This window comes from Phaeoacremonium minimum (assembly GCF_000392275.1).
Source record: "Phaeoacremonium minimum UCRPA7 unplaced genomic scaffold PA7_03_scaffold_221, whole genome shotgun sequence".
NCBI lineage: Eukaryota > Fungi > Ascomycota > Sordariomycetes > Togniniales > Togniniaceae > Phaeoacremonium > Phaeoacremonium minimum.
Genome location: NW_006921126.1, coordinates 126,122 through 147,996, shown reverse-complemented (window position 1 = coordinate 147,996; position 21,875 = coordinate 126,122). Strand labels below are relative to the sequence as shown.

The 21,875-nt window shown below is 51.8% G+C and overlaps 6 protein-coding genes across 6 annotated transcripts; 5 read left to right on the top strand and 1 right to left on the bottom strand.

The window, feature by feature from the left end:
* Positions 1–1,961: 1,961 nt before the first annotated feature.
* On the top strand, positions 1,962–3,315 carry UCRPA7_2955 (putative transmembrane protein; the record flags this gene model as incomplete). The annotated part of the gene is made up of 4 exons (XM_007915510.1): positions 1,962–2,094; positions 2,166–2,272; positions 2,323–2,495; positions 2,547–3,315. 4 exons carry the CDS (start codon positions 1,962–1,964, stop codon positions 3,313–3,315), a joined length of 1,182 nt encoding a protein of 393 aa, XP_007913701.1.
* Positions 3,316–3,962: 647 nt separating this feature from the next.
* Positions 3,963–5,834, top strand: UCRPA7_2954 (putative formamidase protein; the record flags this gene model as incomplete). The annotated part of the gene is made up of 9 exons (XM_007915511.1): positions 3,963–4,034; positions 4,087–4,105; positions 4,160–4,217; positions 4,268–4,498; positions 4,644–4,946; positions 5,013–5,101; positions 5,161–5,403; positions 5,456–5,488; positions 5,632–5,834. The coding sequence occupies 9 exons, from the start codon at positions 3,963–3,965 to the stop codon at positions 5,832–5,834; spliced, it is 1,251 nt and encodes a 416-aa protein (XP_007913702.1).
* Positions 5,835–5,979: 145 nt separating this feature from the next.
* UCRPA7_2953 (putative otu-like cysteine protease protein) lies at positions 5,980–7,071 on the bottom strand (the record flags this gene model as incomplete). The annotated part of the gene is made up of 3 exons (XM_007915496.1): positions 5,980–6,318; positions 6,377–6,642; positions 6,690–7,071. The coding sequence occupies 3 exons, from the start codon at positions 7,069–7,071 to the stop codon at positions 5,980–5,982; spliced, it is 987 nt and encodes a 328-aa protein (XP_007913687.1).
* A 395-nt stretch (positions 7,072–7,466) lies between these two features.
* On the top strand, positions 7,467–11,097 carry UCRPA7_2952 (putative rsc complex subunit protein; the record flags this gene model as incomplete). Its single annotated transcript, XM_007915505.1, has 6 exons — positions 7,467–7,488; positions 7,900–8,224; positions 8,311–8,413; positions 8,484–9,887; positions 10,507–10,576; positions 10,640–11,097. The coding sequence occupies 6 exons, from the start codon at positions 7,467–7,469 to the stop codon at positions 11,095–11,097; spliced, it is 2,382 nt and encodes a 793-aa protein (XP_007913696.1).
* A 1,233-nt stretch (positions 11,098–12,330) lies between these two features.
* Positions 12,331–13,905, top strand: UCRPA7_2951 (hypothetical protein; the record flags this gene model as incomplete). The annotated part of the gene is made up of 1 exon (XM_007915509.1): positions 12,331–13,905. The coding sequence occupies one exon, from the start codon at positions 12,331–12,333 to the stop codon at positions 13,903–13,905; it is 1,575 nt and encodes a 524-aa protein (XP_007913700.1).
* Positions 13,906–17,575: 3,670 nt separating this feature from the next.
* Positions 17,576–19,999, top strand: UCRPA7_2950 (putative dna repair and recombination protein rad54 protein; the record flags this gene model as incomplete). The annotated part of the gene is made up of 1 exon (XM_007915523.1): positions 17,576–19,999. The coding sequence occupies one exon, from the start codon at positions 17,576–17,578 to the stop codon at positions 19,997–19,999; it is 2,424 nt and encodes an 807-aa protein (XP_007913714.1).
* Between the last annotated feature and the right edge of the window lie 1,876 nt (positions 20,000–21,875).

Genomic DNA, 21,875 nt, shown 5'->3' with positions numbered 1-21,875 from the left:
GAAGTAAGATCGTCCACAGCTGAAGGTTCTTCCACCTTATGTGGCTGGATCAAACCTAGCGACTCTCGACGGAGAACTGCTGGCCGCGGGGTCATGTCCACCGGTGTGATCGGACTTGGCGGCCATTGGGAAGATGATTTACGCGGAGTCCAGGGCCGCTTCTTCACTGGAGTTTGCGGTCTCTCTGGCAACTCCACCGTAAACGTCCTTGCGAACGGACATGGCGTTTTCTCGAATTGCAGGATCTGATCGAGCACATCTCGTAGCAAAAGAGCTCTCCTGATGTCCTCATCCTCGCCAACCGGCACCTCTATCCTCCAGAAGTTCGGCCGTCTTATTTGTAGAACGAACTTGCTGGACTGCTCGTCGATACACCAACATTGGCTCTTGGGTAAGATGGGTTGGAGCGCCGAGCCACAACGCAGAAAGGCAACTGAGCCCGGAGCTCTGTAGATTTGAAAAGCACCTAGGAAGAATAACGTTAGCGAAATCTACAGACTAGTCCGCCAGATACCGCATAACATACCGACAGCGATAGTTCTCTCCAACTGTGAGGACCACGACAGACTGCCGGGCTCTATCTCAGCTGGAGAGAGAATACCCCGCCCTGGGCTCAGGGGTGTTGGCCGTGAGCCTGCGGTGAAGGCGACAATCTTCACGGATGGGTGGTTGTAAAGGGTCTCTACCGAGTCGTTGGTGATTGGTCTCGACACTGATCGGTCTGGCTGTGGTTGAAAAGAGGTTGGGACAGTCGCCGAGCGCCTTGGCGTCGAGAGCGCCGCCAGGCCGGGAGGCCGTCGATACTCCATGATGCTGTCTTACTCTGAGGTTTTCACAGAATAGCAACAGCGGCAACACTTGGAGAAAGTATTCAGATCGTAAAGCATCTCGGTATCGTTACCGGAGTGGCAGGTGCCAGCATGTCGATAGCCGGCCAGATGGTGCCGGGATGCGTCGTGGGCCGTCTCAGGATGCTGGGATATCAGTTCATGGATGCTTCTCGCTGACCCGAGGTCGGACGATAACAAAGAGCACAGCGGCAAGCAACGGCAGATTCGGCAGTAGAAGGCCAATGCCGATAAGACGAGGCGGCTCTTTGGGAAGATCTCGAGAACGATGGATCTGGATGCGAAGAGAGACGACGCGAAAATTGAAAGCGCCGATCGGCTTTCTAGAGGCACTCGGATCGCGGCGGCGGCGGATCAAGAGGCTGGCTGGCGGAAGCGAGGCGAGGCGCACGAACCAGGACCAGGAGGAAGCAAAGCGCGTGCTGGATTGAGATGGATGTGCACTAAAGCTGTGCTGAGGAATTGATAATATTGACCAGTGGGCGGGCCGCTGTAGCCACAGCGGACTTAGGTGACCACCGGCCGCCCAACAGGGCTTAGTCACAATCAGTTACGGTTGGAAGGACGACGGCGACGCGCACTCAACCAACTAGCATTTGCACTTCCGGCCGTCGCCTTATCGGATTCGTCCTCATTTTTGTCACTTGAACTTGCTGTTTTGCAGTGCCAATGATCGTGGTCATAGCTCCCAACAGCTCCAGGTCTCCCATGACACTTTCGGGGAATAATTGGAGAGATATCATGGTAGTAGCGGCCGAGATACCGAAAGTCCACGCCCAATTTAATATAGATTCAGGGGCTGCCTTGCCTGAAGGTTATGCCTGGTTCAGCTATAGGTCAATTAGAGTGCGTTTTGTAGCCCGACACGGTTGGGTCCTTCAGTCAACGAATACACAGTACAAGCGGTAGCTAAATAAGGCAGTGGAGTGGGAGCTCTGACCACAGCTGAGCTTACCTAAGTGATTCGTGTCTCAGTGACATCATTTCTCGAGCTGTGCATCTGCTGCCTGCCTGCCCTTTAATTGACAGTACAGCCAGCCAGGTCTGGGGGGAGAGCCTCAGACAAAGCCCTGCATCCTCCCCAAACAAACATCATTCAGCACTCTGGGCACCATGTCGAGCTCAGAGCATCAGGTCCCGCGTATCCCGGTCGAGATCGACAAGGAGAAGCTCAAAAAGGCCTTCGACGTCTCCCACTTCGACATCAATGCGGTGCTGCGGGGCATCCAGTTGACTCTTGTCGGAGGTGAGCAGATCTGTTCTAGAGTACAGTATATCACACGCGGGCTTGGCACTGATGATCGTCGATATCTGCAGCTCACAGGGCTCTCCAGAATCCCGGTATCTTCACCTCCGAGCATTACAGACAGGCCATCATAGCTGTGGCCTCTGGTGTCGCCATCCGCGTTGCCATAGCCGTCCCTGTATGTATCCCAGTACCCAAGTCGCTGCCACGTGCTTACAGGAAGTCCAGATCATCGGGATCCGCGTTCTCCTGTGGTTCATCTCTCTCTTTTTCCGCCTCGATACGGTAACTTGGGATGACAAGATCATTGATGGCTTGCACTTCATCGAAGAATATGTGCTGCAGGTGCCGTTGTTTCTTATGACGCTGATGCGCTATGCCACTCCAACACTGGACAACCTGTATGAACTATTCTTTTGCTAACCACTGAATGCATGGCTAATTTGAGACAGGTTCATGGAGTCGTTGCGGTGGGTAGACGTGACCTATGTCCAGAAGCACAAGAACGAGGACCCCAACAAGCTGCGGAACATGTACTATCCGAATCTACGCCAGTATTCCACTCGAGATGGCAGCACCCACTCGACCAGCACCGCTGAGGCTATGACCATGTTCCTCTGGAGATTTGGACGAAAGGCTGCCATCTCACTTGCCATCTTCGCCCTGTCATATGTCCCGATTGTCGGTCGCCTAGTCCTACCTGCCGCTAGTTTCTACACCTTCAACAAGGCTGTTGGCCTAGGTCCGGCCTCTCTCATCTTCGGAACTGGCATTTTCCTTCCACGACGTTACCTTGTCATCTTCCTCCAGAGCTACTTCGCCTCCCGAAGCTTGATGCGTGAGCTTCTCGAGCCTTATTTCGCCCGCATACACTTCAGCAAGCAGGAGAAGCGTGCTTGGTTCCATAATCGCGAGGGGGTCTTGTTTGGCTTTGGCATTGGCTTCTACGTATTGCTCCGTGTGCCACTCTTGGGCGTCTTGATCTATGGCATTGCCGAGGCTTCCACGGCGTATCTCATCACAAAGGTCACCGATCCTCCGCCGCCGCCATCTGAGAGCACTGGCTTTACTGCAAGCCAGCAGGAGTGGAGAACCAAGCATGAGTTCTTGAGCTTGTCACTGGCCAACATGGACAAGATTCATGACAAGCCGCCGCCATATCAAGAGCAGGATCCAAACCCAAGAGCTTCAGGCTCGTCTTCATCAGTGCAGGTTCGGTAAAGGTGGAAGGGAATGGTATATCAAAAGGGGCACTGAGAGCAAAAGTTATGTTGGAATCATTATCGGCGTAGTCAAATTCAGCACACCTGGCACATCATTCCCAAATCAATGCTAGTGATTAGGAGCCGGTATTTTAGATGCCGAGATCTGATATTTCCGTCCGTCAGAAGCTGCAGAATCCATTACGTCTTAAGTTGATTGGCACTGCGGATAGCACTGCCGTATTGGATCGACATGCCACTGGAGCATCCCTTATCAATTGGCTCCAGACAGTGCTGAAGCCGCACCTGCAGAGCGGGGGTGGCCGGCGCGGGCTCCTGACGCGCGAGCTGCAAGCTGCACCAACGCCGTTGATAAGCTTCGCGCAACTACACACCCTCGCTGGCAGCTACCACTTCAATGCCATTGATAGCGAGGTCCACGGGTGTGATACGTCCTTCAATTACTACTTGGCCACGCCTTGGGAGTCTGTGAGCTGTGCGGGGTAGCTCCATAGTGAGATAGTGAGATATATAGCAGTGATCGGCTGCCTTGAGGTGTTGATTAGACTTCACTTACCAGCTTGTGATTTTCGTGAGAGCACAAGAGTCAAGAATTGTGTCAGATTCATACTTACTTCGAAGACTTGTTGTATTCATACTGTGACAATGCCTGGTGCAATTCGGACCGTGTGTAAAGTCGACTTCGACACTCCTGCTGCGGAGCAGCCTTACCTTCATGTAAGTCGGTCCTTAGATGCGTGGCACGAACATCAATTGACACATCTTGCAGAACAGATGGCATCCTGACAGTATGCTTCACCCGGCCATCCTTGGAAATAGAAGTTGACGCTAACTGGACTAAGTTCCCTTCGCTGGCACTATCAAGGACGGGGAGACCGTCAAAATCGAGTGTCTTGACTGGTATGCTCGGGGTCACCCGTATAAGTGGCCAAGGGGCTGACAATATGCAGGACCGGCGGCCAGATTGGGAACAACGACTCTGCTGATGATGTCAAAAACGTGGACTTGACCAAAGTCCATTACCTCAGTGGCCCGTTCGAGGTCGAAGGCGCCAAGCCTGGCGATCTTTTGCTTGTTGAAATCATGGATGTACAGCCATTTCAAGACCAGCCATGGGGCTTTACAGGCGTCTTTGATAAGACCAATGGCGGTGGCTTCTTGGATGAGATCTACCCTTCCGCGTAAGTCTGCCATTTTTATTGTATCTCACTGCATCGCTCGTCCACCCTGTAGGGAGACATAGGATGGCAGTTCCGATACACACATCCTGGATAGAAAGGAGGAGCATACATAGAACTCGAGAGCGCAACTAACAACATCTTACAGTGCCAAAGCGATCTGGGATTTTGAGGGAATCTTTTGTTCGTCCCGACATATTCCCCACGTTAAGTTTGCCGGCTTGATCCATCCTGGAATTCTGGGATGTGCGCCGTCTCCAGAAGTCTTGGCCACCTGGAACAAGCGAGAGGCCGAGCTCATATCCGCAAACAAGCTGGAGCGAGATGTGGCCCTGCCACCACAGCCGATCAGCGTGCATGCCGGAAGCGCCGATGAGGAACTGAAGACCAAAGTCGGAAAAGAGGGCGCGAGAACCATCCCGGGAAGACCAGAGCATGGCGGGAATTGCGAGTGAGTTTTCACCTGAGTACCTTGCACACGACTTTCCAAGAAATAGTATGGCTAACTCACCCATAGCATCAAGAACCTTAGCAGAGGTAGCAAAGTATACTTGCCGGTGCACGTCGATGGTGCCAAGTTCAGTGTTGGTGATCTGCACTTCTCTCGTAAGTAAATACTCTGCCACCGAGGAGATGTGAATATGTAAGACTGACCGCTTCAACAGAGGGTGATGGCGAGATCTCTTTCTGTGGCGCCATCGAGATGGCTGGCATCATTACGATCAACTTCAAGGTGATCAAGAATGGCATGGCTGATCTTGGTCTCAAGTCACCCATTTACATCCCTGGCCCTGTCGAGCCTCAGTTTGGTCCAGGACGTCACATCTACTTCGAGGGGTTCAGTGTCGATGAGCATGGCAAGCAACACTACATGGATGTGACAGTTGCCTATCGGCAGACTTCATTGCGTAAGTGCATCTGAGCGATCGATAGAACCCTGTCATAATGATTGTTCTACAGGTGTTATCGAATACCTCCGCCGGTTTGGCTACAGTGATTATCAGTCCTATTTGCTCATGTCGTGTGCCCCTATTCAGGGGCATGTGGCGGGTATAGTAGATATTCCCAATGCCTGCACAACAATTGGTAGCTGTCCCCTTTGCCAAATGATAGAAAATCCGCTGACAGTGTTATAGGACTTCCTATGGATATTTTCGATTTTGATATTGCTCCTACTGGCCCAGCAAAACAGCTAGACATGGGTACGTGTGCGTACGAGACTGGCGTGACTGAAGGCAAGGTGACCCAAGGAGGCGAAAACAGTGAGCATAGTTTTGGTGGCGGTTTGACCTTTAAGACCACCAAGGATATGGTTAAGGAGGTTGTCATTGGATCTTGAGCACGTGAAGGGACCACTGGCCCTGAACGTTATGGCTATTCCATGTAATGAGCTAAAGGATGCTATGCTGTACGTCGACGTCAATCGTATCATGCCGTTCCTCATGTGCTATGACTGCTCGTAGCTATGATAGTTTCAACCACGCCTATCCGTCGAGCAACAGCTCGCCAAACGAAGAATGACCTGTCGTCTTCGTATGATCCAAGATAGACTTCTGTCCTTGACCAATCCAGCCACAGCCAGGAACCTTGCACTGGGTCACCATATCGTGAACATCGGTGAAATAGTGCTTCTCCTGCAATTTCTTGCACACCTCGCGCGCCTTCTCGACGACCTTCTCGTCGTCGGTGGGCCACTTCACCACATCATACTCAACGGGCAGATCCAGTGCCGAGGTGTACGCAATGCGATCGTAGTGAATACCCGAATACACGAGTATGCATCTCTCGCCTTTGCGCTCTCCGAAACGGTCTACGCGGAGAGTCTAATATGACATGATCAGGAACGTGAACTCATAAACACAGATGAAGCATGCCTCTTACCTTGACGTCAATAGAGCAGATCTCAATGTTGTAGATATCTGACAGGATACCGAGTTCAATAGCACCTCCCCAATTCTCAGGCTGCTGGATTCTCCGAGCGTAGATCTCAGGATCATCCTCCAAGACAACCTTATTGTATTTGTCCTTGTGCTCAAGAATGTAGTTTGCAACCTTCTGCCGCAACACGGCAGCAGGGTCCTCCAGAGGTATGACGCCACCGAATGCGGTGAACAGGCAGGAGTTGTCGTCAGGCATGACACGAAGAACTAGGAAATATTAGCGTTGTTGAAAATTATGACCCATGTAAACTGACCAAGATAGCCCTTTCTATCGGGCCACTCCAGATCGCTGTCTTCCGCATCGACTGGCTTGGGTTTGAAGCTCTCTGCTCGCTGAGGAGCGGGCATCGCGATCGGAGGCTGTGAGGTAGCTGTAGAGCTTCCCGACCCTGCGGATGAAGTAGACTGGGCTGGGACGAGGGTCAGAGTCTCGCCCTTGAGCTTGAGCTCCTTCAGGGTGACTCCCTTCGCGGTCGAGTCGATGGTCTTCGGGGGAAATCCGTACTTGAGTTGGAAATCCTTGACGTCGCGCTTGGCAGTGATCCATTGCTCGAGCTCCTCAAAGGTCTTGTCCTCGGCCAGACTGACAGTCTCGGTCCAGTCGGGGCCTCGGACTCGGAAGCGTACCTCTGCCATTGTGCAGCTTTTCTCAACCCCTGAAAAGGCTTGAGCGATGGCAGATGTGATGCTGCTGCTCCCACCTGATGTGGAAATTTGAGGTTGTCTGAGATTTAAGATCTTTGTCTCAATGAGAATTGAGCTTTGAAAAAATCTTCCAAAGTAGAATGTCCTAGATTACCCCTCGCTTTATAGACGCATAACGCTGGTTAGTTGCGTGAAGGTGGCTGCGCGCATAGGACGGGGCGGGTACCCCCAAGTGACCATTTATCTTCACAAGCAGCACAAATAAGAGTTCACAAGACCACTACACAGTCTTCAACAGACAAAACTCTTTTTGACTTCTTCCAAGTCTTTAGGTTGCTGTCTTTGATCCTTGGTTCTGTTGCTCTGCTTGGTGATCACCGTTGTGGATGTATCAAAACCCAGATCCATGTAAGTCGTCTACCGCTCTTCAGTCACTCATCCTGTGCTTCTTTCAGGGTTGGCAAACAAACTCACCTCGATGGACTTTAGATCTTGCAACAAAAAAGCCACTGGCTCTCAGCACAGTTCATTGACTCAGCTTGGCGATTATATTGCATCTCTCTCCTTGATCCACCCAAGCCGTCACTCACTGACATAATCGCATCCAAGCCAACACTTGGGCCGAAAGCGCCAACGCACGGACCATTCTGGCTGGACCTAGCTCTTTGGAGCTACACGTGACCTGCCAGCTAGCAATGCCGCAACCGAAGCTTTTCTCTTGGAGTACGGCAGCAGGGGGGACCCGAGGCCCAATAGACGCGTCGCGCAGCAGTTCTGAGAAAACCGCTTCGGACGACGATTCAGACGCCACGATTTCAGACCCCAGCTTCCAAGATCTCGATATCCAGGTTGCAAGCGGGTGCTCCGGCGCAGGCAAGATGGCGCCAAAGACCGACGAGAAGTCAATCGAGGTGCGCGACTCGATTGAGGCCAAGGGCACCAACGACGAGGACGTCGACATGGAGGACGCCGAGAACCAGATGGACGTCGACGCCGATGCGGATGCCGACGCCGATGCAGAGGGCGAGGAAGATGCCGACGGCGAGCCTGACGATGCTGCGCCGTCGCGCTCGAGCAAAGGCCCTAGAGATCTGGTGCAGGTCATCGAGAACACCTCGAACTACCTTTGCAACTACACTGAAGAGTACGTATCTGCGCCTGCACTTCCTTGGGGGCCTCACCTCAAGAAGCCGTTGAACTTGACAATGCGATGCTGACCATCTTGCGTAGTGGTGAAGAGATTGCGGCTGGATTTCAGCGTCTTCCTAACAAGCGCTTGCTCCCCGACTACTTCGATGTCATCTCCGAGCCGATCGCATTCAGCACCATCCGAGTAAGTCTGCGCCAGGAGGAGCTTCGGAAAGATGAATGGAAATGAGTAAAAAAATTGACTGGGAATATAGGGTAAATGCGTTCGAAAAGGTTATGCAAACTTCGCCGAGTTTGTCCGAGATGTTGCATTGATTTTCCACAATGCGCAAGTCTACAACCGTCCATCTGCACCAATCTTCCAATATGCGGTTAGATTGCGCGAGGTATTTAAAGAGAAGCTACAGGAGCTTATCGCGGATGGCACCGTTGCCGCAGGCGAAGCCGAACTTCCCGACTTCGGCGAGCTCCCCCCCGTCGAGGACTCGCCGCCACCCGAGGCTGAGGATGAGGAAGATATTGATGAGGACGAAGAGGACGATGAGGACGACGAAGACGATGATGACTCCGACGATGAGGACGGACATCGCCGTCGTAGAAGCAGAAGGGGCCGCCCATCGTCTGGCAGGAAGGACGCCGACGACGAAGACGGTCACAAGAAGCGCGGCCGGCCTCCCAAGGTCTTCACGCCTATGGAAGCTCGCATCAATGCCGTCTTGAAAGGTTTGCGAAAGTTCAAGAATGACGACGGATCTCTTCGCATTGTGCCATTCGAGAAACTCCCAGACAAGCTTGTTCATAAGGATTATTATGCAACGATCAAAAATCCCATCGCATTGGACATGATCAAAAAGAAGGCTAAGCGCAAGAAGTATCGCAGCGTTGACGAGGTCATGATAGACGTTGACCTCATGTTCAAGAATGCCCTTGAGTATAATGAGGAGGGTAGCGAGATTTACGAAGATGCACAGGAGTTGCAGAAGCAGGCACATATTCTGGCTGAGCAGGAGAAGGCAAAGTCTGATGAGGCTTTCCGTGACGACGATGGCAAGCTTCCTCTTGCGGAGGTCCAATATGACGGAGAGACCTGGAAGGTTGGTGACTGGGTTCATATCAACAACTTAAACGACCTCACGAAGCCGATCGTAGCTCAGATTTATCGCCTCTGGCAGGACGAGTCGGGCCAGAAGTGGTTGAATGCTTGCTGGTATTACCGTCCAGAGCAGACGGTTCACCGATTTGAGAAGCACTTCTTCGAGAATGAGGTCGTCAAGACTGGCCAGTATCGTGACCACCGAGTTGAGGAGATCAAGGACCGATGCTTCGTCATGTTCATCACTCGGTATCATAAAGGCCGTCCTCGAGGCTTCCCTCGCGACAAGGACGTCTACGTCTGCGAAGCTCGCTACAATGAGGAGAAGTACAAGTTCAACAAGATCAAGACTTGGACATCTTGCGTTCCGGACGAGGTGCGAGAGAAGGACTACGAGATGGATCTGTTCGATCCCCCTCACAAAGTGAGAAAGGTGCCCAGTCCAATCAAGCATCTTCTGCAGTCAGATGCGAAAGAGACCGACCCTCTCCCGAAACCCACCTGGGGCAGCCCGAATGCACCACCCATCATCGGCGCCGTTCATCGTCGGCCTAGAGAAGCGAATGTAAGTTTGTCTATTTCTTGCAAATGGGTCTTTGATTTGGAAGTATCCCACGCATTGCATCTCAGAGAAGTTTCAATGTCGCTCTGTTTCCCATCAGTTCTTATCGATATTTCGCTTAACCATCCATCCCACCACCATCTTCTCAATACCCCCCTCTCTCAGCTATTTTTGGTCAAAAGGAATCATTTTCCTCCGACACACAAACACACCTCTTCCATCATCCTGCATAGCATGAGAGGCACGTTTGCGCGCATCCGAGACTAACATTTTCCCCTTTAAATAGGAATCTCCTCCCCCAGAACCTACTCCTGAGCCTCCAGTAATTCCCCCTGCTGCTCTTCGTCGTCAATCGACGCAGGACGTGAGCATGTCTGGCTCTCCCGCTACCGCTTTCCAACACGCGGCGCCAGTCCCCCCTTCACCTTCAGCAGCCCAGTATGGCCAATCTCATTTTGCGCCACCACGTCCAACGCCCACTCCTCCAACGCCTGTGCAGATTCAGCCCATGGCTGCGCATCAGATGCATTCCCCAGCTCAGATGCCCCCAACTCCCCAATATGCTCCACAAGGCTACCATCAACCATATGCGCCAGCACCATCACCCGTTGGCCACCATCAGCAGATGCCAAATGCAATGGCCTACGACCACCATCGCATGGCGCCCACTCCAGCTGCCATGACCCCACAACGTATGCCAGCTCCTGCGCCCGCAAGCATTGGCCATACCAATGCATATAACCCTCCGCGCCCAGTTGAGGTGTATACCCTTCCAGATGGCCTAGATGCAAGCATTCCGCCCGAAGTCCGTGACCAGTTCCAACGCGACGACCAGGGTCGTGTTCTCTTCTTCACTGCGCCACCTCTCAATCGCCCACACCCGGGTGTTTCCCAGGAGCATGCTGGTCTCGGCCACAGCGTCGCCTACCTGGCAGACAAGAAAAAGCGTCATGCGGAGCGCGAGAAGAAACGCAAGGAGAAGGAGGACTCCCGCGAGCAAGCCCAGCGCAAGAAAGTCGCCTACCTACGAACGCGCCGAGAGGAAGAAGAGCAGAAATTATATGCTGCCGCCGGCAATGCCATTGGTGATTGGCTTGCTATCCACATGGCAGAGACAGATCGCCTAAAGGAAGAATTGACACCGTTCAAAGCCGAGAGAGATGCCTGGCTTAAAGAGAAGAAGGGAGTAATAGAGAACGGCAAGGCACTCTAGACCATAGTGATTATGTCGAAGATCTCCTGCATCCCAATTCACTGGGATCGGTCACGACAGAGCTTGATGGATATACCCAGGCGTCTCTGGTCTGAGGTTATGATTATTGTAGGATTGTACATGTTGGAGTCAAGGAAAATTGTTTAAGGGTTTGTTTTGCTTAATGCAAAGGCCGGTTGGTGCGTCAGATCAGGCGCATTCCGCCTCTCTCGGTAGGGGCTTACTGATACGCCGGTTGCTGAACCGATCAAACAGATGCCAGTTGCACGGGAGATTATGGTTTCAGAATCACACCGTATTGTGATGGTTGCTGGATCGCTTGATGGACCTTGACTGTATATCATTGAGCATGCATCATAGAGGACTAACTGCTATCATGTTCATTCTTTAGCAAGACTTTAACAAATAAGCCACTCTTGTGATGTATTCTCTTCAACCGTTACCGTCACTCGAACCACTTTTGAGATAAGTCATTGGGTTCGGTATTGTCCCGAGAGCACGGAAGGTGGGAAGAGCTGGGGACTGGTGTTGTATTGAATGACCATAGAGTTATTTCGGATGATTACGATAAATCTACGATAGTATTTGAGATTTGGAACAGCTGCACTTCACTGACTAGGGCTCTATTTGACAACGTTGCCCTGTGCTCGATCTTGGAAAGGGGCGATGACCACAACAAGCACAAAGGGATCATAGAAGAGTAGATCAGCCAATTAGCATCGATGCTTTTAGTCGGAAGCCGGGTGAGCTAACGAAGGCATCCCCATTTTCCAATCTGCAGGTGCTGCTTGGCCCCACGTTGGGCCACTATACGCACTATGAGTACCGAGGGGTAAGGCAAGGCAGTTGGCCTGTGCGGGAGCTAGGGAATCGACACTGACTGCCCCACGGCGGAAGTGGCGGCGATCTCGAAGTCTAAAAGTTGAGATGCGACTCACACCGTTCACTTACCTCCCATTTCCACCATCTACCACATCCCAAACTTGCAACCCGCTTTCTTTCCCTTCCTTCCTCCCTCCCTCACCCTCAAACCACAACCACACAAAATCCCCATGAACTCATCCTCCTCCTCCTCCTCCTCCTTCGCAATTCTTCTCTCCCCTTTCTCCCTTCGTCCTCTCGATGATCAATTGCGTCTGCTAGGGCGTTCTCCAATTCACTCGACATCTTGCCTCCGGCCAATTCGTCACCTCGCGAGCGCGCTCGTCAAAACTCAGCCCACGGTGATTCAAGATGGCGACCGTCACAGTCCTGGAGGTCGGCGGGTTTACCGCTCCTCCTCCTCGTTCTCCCTCGCCCAAACTGGGTGACTTCTCCAAGATCTTCGACATGGGCTTCTTCCTGAACTCGAAACCGAAGTTGCCTGACCTTCCCGTCAAGTTACCCTCACGTCCCACGTCACCTCTGCTTCCCGAGACGACCTACACTACCCCTCGATTTCTCGATGGCCTGGACCTCTCCAAGCTTGCCTCCCCGATCAAGTCCAACAAAGTCGAGCCTGTCTCGCCTTCCTCGATCGACGCGCAGTCAGCACAGAAGTCGAGCTCCTCCGCTGCTGCTGAGGCTTACTCTACACCCGCCTCCAGCCCGCCGTCCTCCTCTGAGAAGACTGTGAACAACGATTCACAATCTGCTCAGAAGGATACCCTTCACAATGAAGCTCCCAAAATCCCCAAATACACTGGCAAGCCAGTTGCTACGCCCGAGACCGATAACGACCCCGAGTTTCACGCTTACGCTTGCGCCTATACGAACGCCAAGGCCGACGCTACTCCTGGATGGAACGAAGGCGTCAAGGCCTACTATGCCATGCAGATTGCCCAGCAAGAGCGAATTGTACGCGCTCAGACCAGAGTGCTCAATAGCATCTTTGCGCAAGAGTTCATCTTCTCTGTTCCTTGGTCTAAAATTCCTCAGCTCCACGACTCCCGACCTCATGGGGCCATCGTGCCTTGGTCTGATGGAATCGGACATCATATCGGCCCCAAGCCTCCTCCGATGGACATAATCAACCCCCTCTATCACCTGCCGAAGCCGACAAAGCTCGCCGTTCTCAAGGCTGAGCTTCTGGAAGAGTACACCTTGGACCGATCTCTATTCACTAAATTGGACGGCCTAAGAGACCCCATCCATGTCTTTGTCGACCTTTCCAACATCGTCATCGGCTTCTATGATTGTGTCAAGGCCCAGCGTGGCTTCCCATCTTCTCAGAAGGTTAAAGCACCCCCTTTCCTCTTCGAAGCCCTCGCATTGCTTCTGGAGCGTGGCCGAGATGTGGCCAAGCGAGTCCTTGCTGGATCCGTCGTCAATACTTGGGGATCCTGGCCTGGATACATGCTCGAGGCTCAACAGTGTGGATACGAGATGAACATCTTGCAACGCGTTGCCAAGACTCCCAAGCGCAAGGGCCCTCGTGGAAAGTATGACACTACCTCCGGCGCTGACTCCTCCGATGACACTCGGGGCGCCACGAAGCGGCCTTATCCCCTCAAGCATGGAGAACAGGGCGTTGACGAAATTCTTCATCTCAAGATTGCACAAAGCATTCTGGACTACAACCCTTCCACCATGGTCTTGGCTACTGGAGACGCCGCCGAGGCCGAGTACTCGGACGGATTCAAGAAGAACGTTGAGCGAGCGCTTGAGCGAGGTTGGAATGTCGAGCTGATTGCCTGGCGCAAGGGCATCTCCTATTCCTGGCGCGAGCAGAGCTTCAAGCAGAAATGGGGCACCAAATTTCGCATCATCGAACTTGATCCAGTCGCCGAGGAACTACTTGGTTTCTACACCACTCCGTTGGTCGCTTAGATCTTTTCGAGGCTTCGTGTTAGCACAACCTCGCGATTCTCTCTTTGGAGCAACACCACCGATTCTTACCGTTCTGAGCTCTCATCAACCTTAACGGACCCCTTGTACTGGGTCTCCAGATTAACATTGCTTTTGTCTTCCTCTGATCCGAGCCAAGAGCAGTCATTTATGAAACCGACGGTTTAATGCCTTTGTCCTTTGCCACCGCTGAAGATGATGGCATGTTTTTTCACCACCCTTCTAGGACTCGATTACTACCTCTGACGACTGACGACAATCACTTGGAAGAATTATGATATTTCCTTGATCTCCTTTTCTTATACCGGCGACATGAACCGATTTGGTTGCCGACACGAACGACTTTTCTTAATCTTGGTACAATAAATTCACAAAAAAAAGAAGCTCGATTTAACACTCGTTTTGACGTCTGACACATCGGAGAGACATGTTGGATCTCACTAATCTGGTGGTTCAAGTGTCTTGGATGGGCGATGTCATGTACGCATATGTGGCGAATGGCAAGGGAGGCCAGCACGGCGTTTTGAGAGGACTTTGTTTGTCCTCTTCTCGGCATGTCTTTTTCTCCTTGTTCCGATCACCCTCTCAAGGGACTGACGGTCATGGTCATGATTCATCAAGAGATACCCCTTTGCATCATTTCCCCCCTTTTCTCACGACTGCATATCACCCTTGGCGTTTAAGGAACGAGAGATGAATCACACGAAAAACAATTACATTAATCCGGCAATGGTCTCGTGACCGTGTCTGGTATGGTATGGACATGAGCGCTGGTCATTGGACGTTTTTCACGCACATATTTGGCATCCACGGATGGATACCCGGCTTTATACTTGCTTTGATAATCCCCTGCTTCATGTACATTACTATAGGGGCGGATATTTTGAGAACTGGACAGGGGCGGTTGGCAATATGATGGGTGTGGCTCCTGCTAGCATCCTTGATCACTTCTCGCTGGCTACTTTGGCTCCGTCATGACACAAAGCCCCGAATATAGACAAAATTTTATCCCATTCCCCGATTCCCTTTTTATGTGATGTCCTGACCCTCCGACTTCAGCTTCGTACGCTTTCGAGGACTTCTAGTACATACGAGATCAGTAGCTTGAGTGAGGATGCCGTAGTGTGTGGGTTCACAGGATGACAGGCGACGAGAAAGGGACATTGACCTGAGAAAGAATGCCTGGTAGGCTTTCCTGTGTAAATGAAGAACCATTGTGGTCCCCCATTGTTACCATATGCATGAAGTGACACTGCCTCTTCGACAAATAATCCTTTCACAGCAGAGATATGGAGGGCACCCTCAGCCATCGGTGAGAAGATTAAGTGTAAAGAATCTGGTTCCCATCTACTGAACAACAATTTAACTTACTGACGGCCTGCCTCGACCAAAGTAATTTTCAATGGCGACTACCCCTCGGACTCTGGCATTGCCGTGAGTGGCGTCAATGACCAGGAACTCCCCCTGGACGATCTACCCACCGCTGACTTATCATGGAATCATTGGCGGGATCAGATTGTCAGTATAGGGTGGACGGCTGGCTTAGCTGCAGCACCTGCAATACCTCCAACTAGCCACTATTTTGATGACTTGGTCAACGGCCAAGTTTCATTGGTCATCGGAATGCACAAGCTACAGTAATTTGAAACGGTACATGGCGTAAGAACTAATGGAGTTGCGAGAAAGGGCCATTCCACTTTGCGATGGTTGAAACAGGACAGGGCTGGTACAGGCGATGTTTTCTTATCTTCTTCGTTTAACTTCCTATGTTATGATTTCAACTTCAGTCGACCAACACCAACTTCTGTCCTTCAACTAGAAGTGCAAATGATGGAAAGGTGTGATTCAGTCAAGCCGTATAATCATGTGTACTGTAGCCCATGACATCCATAGACTTACACCAGGTGAGAGAGTATTGTATTATAATGTATACATTTGTCCTCAGATCTATTCAACCACAAGACCTTTCTTGCGACCTTGTCCAAGTTCAATCATGATCCACTCATAAACAGCCCACTGCACGGCATTTACAATGAATGCCCGTATACTGCAGACAGCCAAGCCTCTAAAGAATACCTTGATGCCGCCTTCTCTATAAGCTTCCCGCGCAATATCGATTGCGCCTAACCGTCTATCTGCCTGACTACCCGTGAGCAGCGGCCGTCCTTCTGTTGCACTCTCAAAAACTTGTGTCTGAACCCTTGTCTTGATCACATCAAGAGGGAAAATACTCGCCCAAGTGACGATGCCAGCCAAGCCCCCACACAGCAATACCTTCGCCGCTTCTGTTGAGAACTCACTCTCCTTTTTAGACGGATCGGCCGAGGCCAGCCAGCGGGTACTCAGCTCATAGCTCCAAAAGTAAAAACCATATCCAATGCTATCCCGTAGTGCCGTGACGACACCACCGAAGTAGAAGCCTTTGATACCCTCTTTCCGCCATACCTGCTTTGCGATAGCCAAGCTTGATATTGGTGGTGACGCAAGTTGTGCACGGCATTTGATCAATTCTGTGGGCGTTGATACAACCCAGGTTGCTAGTCCGCCGACAGCACCCGCTAGCCAAGTAGTCCATAGATTTGTGGTGTGCGGAGGAGCATTCAAGGTTGAGTTTAGCAACGCTTCTGACCGATTGTAACTGACAAAGAGTAAAGCATTGAGCGCCCCATAGCTTGAGATGGAGTTTTAGCAAATGAACAGTGGTACAAGAGCGCAAGTAGGCTCACCCTAAGACTGGTGCCGCAGTACCAGTTGCGAACTGTCTTGCTGCAGAAGCGATAGTGTTGGAAGAGCTGCGCACGGCAGGGCTGGATGAACCAGCTTGCAGACGCACTTTGAGAACATCCAATGGGTTGCCGATCAGGATACCGACAGCGCCGGAGATATAGCCGGCCCAGAAGTCAGCAGACATGATAACCTGATCAAAGCATGGACTTGAAATGAGGTTATGGCGACCGGTAGAGTACCGCCTGCTCCTCCACAGCCATCAATGTCCCTTCTGAGTCCTCGCTGGCGGTCGTTGCACGCTGAAACGAGCACTGGCTCCAATGTTGTTAGATATTACCTAGGCGACAAGGGAAGCTGAATATCACGGATCATGACTGGACCCCTGCATGGCCTTTTCTGTATCTCCTTCAAAGAGACACTGGTCTCGACCGAGGTCAAGAGACGGAGCCATTGATAGTGGGGTGGTGGGGCTTATCGTCAATGAGGGCGGAGGAGGGGCTTGGGGGAGTAATTAGTAGCAACAGGAGATCACATCGTAGATCACGGCAACAAACGCAGTGCCAAGACCTGATTCTAGGACAATTCTATGTAGGCAGTGTTGAATAAGCTGCCTCAGTGTCCCAAAAGAAATCCCAAAAAAGACCATAAATAATTGCTATAGAGATGCATCATTTCTCACAGGCACTTACGACTAGATTGGTCACGTGCTTAGTCATATGATAGCGTGGAGACCCTCGTGAGGCAGACGCGTCTGGCAGTCGCGCATGCCCCAAAGTCAACAAACGATTAGAAATCCGCCTCCTTTGCCACTCGCAACGGAAATACACCATAGAGAAAGCGAGCTGTTGCGGACGGAAATTGTGGTAAAATGTGAGTAGAACACAGCGATATTGAATCGGAGTTTCCAATTCTACTCATTGCTAATATGACTTACTCCAGGGCTTCGGTTACCTCAACACCGATCGCCAACAAGGAGAATATCCCTCGCAGCCGATTTCCAACACCACAGTCGCTTGATCGCCTGCACAAGCCGTTCAAGTGCCCCGGAGCTGCGAACCGAACTCCAGCCGCAGATCGTCCTGCTCGAAAGCGCAGAAAGGTCGATTACAAAGGCGCTGACGGCAATGTTGATGCCGATGCAGACAAGCCATACACCAATGCTGACCGGCTCGCTCTCGCCAACCGGGATGCCAATAAATTTCCGGTCTTTCAGGTGAAGGATAAGGACAAGATGTTTCGCAAAGCATTCTCCATCCCTCTCATCAACAAGAACAGCACTGCCTACAACCCCAACAGGCCACCTCCAACTCTCGGTTTGAGACAGGGAGCAGTGTTCGTCGCCAAGCCTCTACATGATCCCAGTGGCGAATTTGCCATTGTTCTATACGATCCGACCATTGATGACAAGCCCAAGATTGCCGAGAAGCCCAAAGAGGAGAAAGAGAAGGAGCCCGAGGCGAAGCTAGACGCCCCGCTTATGCACAAGAGCTTAGCTGAGATCCTGGGCATCAAGAAGAAAGTCGTGGGCGAACACCCGCGAGTGCCTGTGGTCATCGATCCCAGGCTTGCAAAGGTTTTACGACCGCATCAGATTGAGGGAGTGAAGTTCATGTATAGATGTGTGACGGGCATGATCGACGAGAAGGCAAATGGCTGCATCATGGCAGATGAGATGGGTCTGGGAAAGACACTGCAATGCATTACCCTCCTCTGGACCCTTCTGAAGCAATCTCCAGATGCTGGAAAGACGAGCATTCAGAAGGCGATTGTTGCCTGTCCGTCAAGTTTGGTCCGAAACTGGGCCAATGAGTTAACCAAATGGCTGGGCGCTGATGCCATTACGCCGTTTGCAATTGATGGCAAGGCTTCGAAAGAGGAGTTAACACGCCAGCTCCGTCAATGGGCTATCGCCAGCGGCCGCTCAGTTACAAGACCGGTCATCATCGTCTCTTACGAGACACTCCGCCTGAATGTCGAGGAGCTTAAGAACACTCAAATTGGCCTGATGCTTTGCGATGAAGGCCATCGGCTAAAAAACGGAGACAGCCAAACATTCACCGCCCTAAACAACCTGAATGTTTCAAGACGTGTCATTCTTTCCGGTACACCTATCCAGAATGATTTATCCGAATACTTTTCGCTCATCAGTTTTGCAAATCCGGATCTTCTGGGCACCAGGCTGGAGTTCCGGAAGCGCTTTGAGATACCCATCTTGCGTGGCCGAGATGCTGATGCAACCGACAATGAGCGCCAGAAAGGCGATGAGTGCCTGGTCGAGCTCTTGGCCATCGTCAACAAGTTCATCATCCGCCGCACGAACGATATCCTGTCCAAGTATCTGCCAGTCAAGTATGAGCATGTCGTTTTCTGCAACCTTGCTCCATTCCAACTAGACTTGTACAATTATTTCATCACCAGTCCAGACATCCAAGCTCTGCTTCGTGGAAAGGGTAGCCAGCCGCTGAAGGCGATTGGCATGCTCAAGAAACTCTGCAATCATCCCGACCTTCTCAATCTATCCGAGGATTTGCCGGGCTCTGAGAAGCACTTCCCGGATGATTACGTTCCAAAAGAGGCTCGAGGTCGTGATCGGGACATCAAGCCGTGGTACAGTGGCAAGATGCAGGTCCTGGACCGTATGCTTGCACGAATTCGCGCTGACACCAACGACAAGATTGTGCTCATTTCCAACTATACCTCTACACTCGATCTGTTCGAGCGTCTTTGCCGCAATCGCCAGTATGGCTGCCTCCGTCTGGATGGCACCATGAATGTCAACAAGCGTCAGAAGCTCGTAGACAAGTTCAACGACCCTGAAGGCGATGAGTTCGTGTTCCTTCTGAGCAGCAAAGCCGGTGGATGCGGTCTGAATCTCATTGGAGCAAATCGCTTGGTGCTTTTCGATCCTGACTGGAATCCAGCCGCCGATCAGCAGGCGCTTGCTCGAGTGTGGCGTGATGGACAGAAGAAGGACTGTTTCGTGTACCGTTTTATTGCGACGGGCACGATCGAGGAGAAGATCTTCCAGCGTCAGAGTCACAAGCAGTCGCTGTCATCCTGCGTCGTCGACTCGGCCGAAGATGTCGAGCGCCACTTTTCCCTGGACAGCTTGCGCGAGCTATTCCAGTACCGCGGAGACACGAAGAGCGATACCCACGACACGTTCAAGTGTAAGAGGTGCAAGCCAGACGGCAAACAATTCTTAAAGGCGCCGGCAATGCTTTACGGTGACACGAGTACATGGAACCATTTTGTGAACGAGGGCCTTCAGCCCATCCAGGACTTGCTGTTGAGACAGGAGTGCGGAGAGTCTGAGGTGTCGGCTGTGTTCCAGTACATCTCGCATTAGACCGCGTGTGTGGTCTTTGCCCTGCTCATGATTGTATTTAGCTCAAGGGGAGTGGCTTCGTGTTATTAGATTACCTGTTCCCGGATGGTGTTGATTTGACAGGAGGCGTTAGCTGGTTTATTGCTTTACGGTTGCAAGCGATTGTGATGTTGCTACTATAGATGGTATAAATTAGAAAAGACCCCGAATCAAAGCGTTGCTCAACATCACCGTCATCGTAGCTGAGGCGAGGATCATCGATACTCGCGTGTGTTTTTGGTGCAACAAAATGGCCAAGGCGACACGCAAACTACCAAAGGTGAAGAAGTCTGATTTATTGTACTACTTCTTGTGACACTGGTTCCATCGAGCGTATCATTAAGACTCGGTGAGCTCATCATCAAATATTTTAGACCTCTATAAAAGCTCCTAAATGCGGATCATATTTGACTTTTGTCGATACATATATTGTACCAAATCTAGCTATCGGAACTATAGTAGCAGCAACAGCAGGAGAGACATGTGCCAGTGGGTCCTCGAAACAGAATGTTGTGACAACTGTAGTCGTCCTCTTCGATTTCGACGCGAGCCTCAGTTGATAGAATGCAACAAGCATCCATGTGAATGTTTGGGATTGTAAGTGCTCACACGAATAATTTCACTCCCCCAGGGCTGATTGACTCACTCATCACTACCCAGTCTTCGGCAAGTGTCGCAGTATCTAAGGCGTAGAGCTTAGAAGGAAAACAATACGATCGGAATAGATTTAGCGGCACGACGGTTGATAATCTTTACATCCGATAGCCTCTATATAATGGACCACTGAACAGAGCACAGGCACACTGGTCAAGATGTGTGTATACATCACTTTGGACCTCATCTGCCTTAGATGCGGTATCATGCTCAACGTCTTCGACTTCGAGGTGATCATGTGTCCGGGCAGCAATCACAGCATACACTTCGAGCGATATTGGATGGACTGGGACTGGCCGGACTGCCCGTGCCGCATCCGCCACTTGCAACTTTGAGAGGGAGCGTGGGGGGTTGGCGGAAATGCTAGGCTCTCGAGACGGAGGAAGCCCGTGGTAGCATCGCGTATGGCAGCTACATGTTGAGCTGTTCTTGCTCAAATCCAAAAGACAGCAGAAGTCTAATTGCTATGCAATTTCCTAAATCAATGCCAAGTCTAACAGATGCTGTCTATATGCTCTGCACCAAGACTCCTATGCAAATGTACAATAAACAAGACATCGCTGTCTATGTAATCTAACACAGAGACCAACCACTCAAACATCAAGTGTCGTCTCCCGAATCAAATCATTGTTCTCCCGCGCCGCCTGACCCCTCTGCTTCGGCGTCGGACCAAAGCCATAGCTTCCCACGCGCGGTCCCAGCCTCGGCCGTCCCGCCGTGTGGCCCACGGGCGTCGTCGGCTCCGACTGCAGATGCAGACTGTTGCGTGCGCTGCCCGGCCTGCTGGCGCCAGGCGTCCTGACGAAGCTGTTGCGTCGGCTGTTCCCCGCGCTCCCCATGTAGCTTGAGCGCCGGCTCCAGCTGTCGTCGATGTGGCTAATGCGGCTCGAGTTACGGTGGCGGTAGATGGCTGGGTCAGGGCGGTCCACCGCGATGCTGCCATGACGGCCACCACCGGCAGTGCTGATGCTCCGACGGTCAGCGGTGGCCGAGGCCTGGTGCGCCAAACTCTGAGCGAAGGGCGAAGCAAGACGCAGCTGCGGGCCTTTCCAGTAGATGATGTAGACTGCACCGACGAGGACGGCCGAGATGATGGCTAAGATGCCCGAGGCGATCTGCAGGTGGAAGCTGCCGCCTCGGCTACGGCCGATATTCGTGTAGAACGGTGTGGCGGGGACGGTGAGGACACCGGCGAGAAAATCAC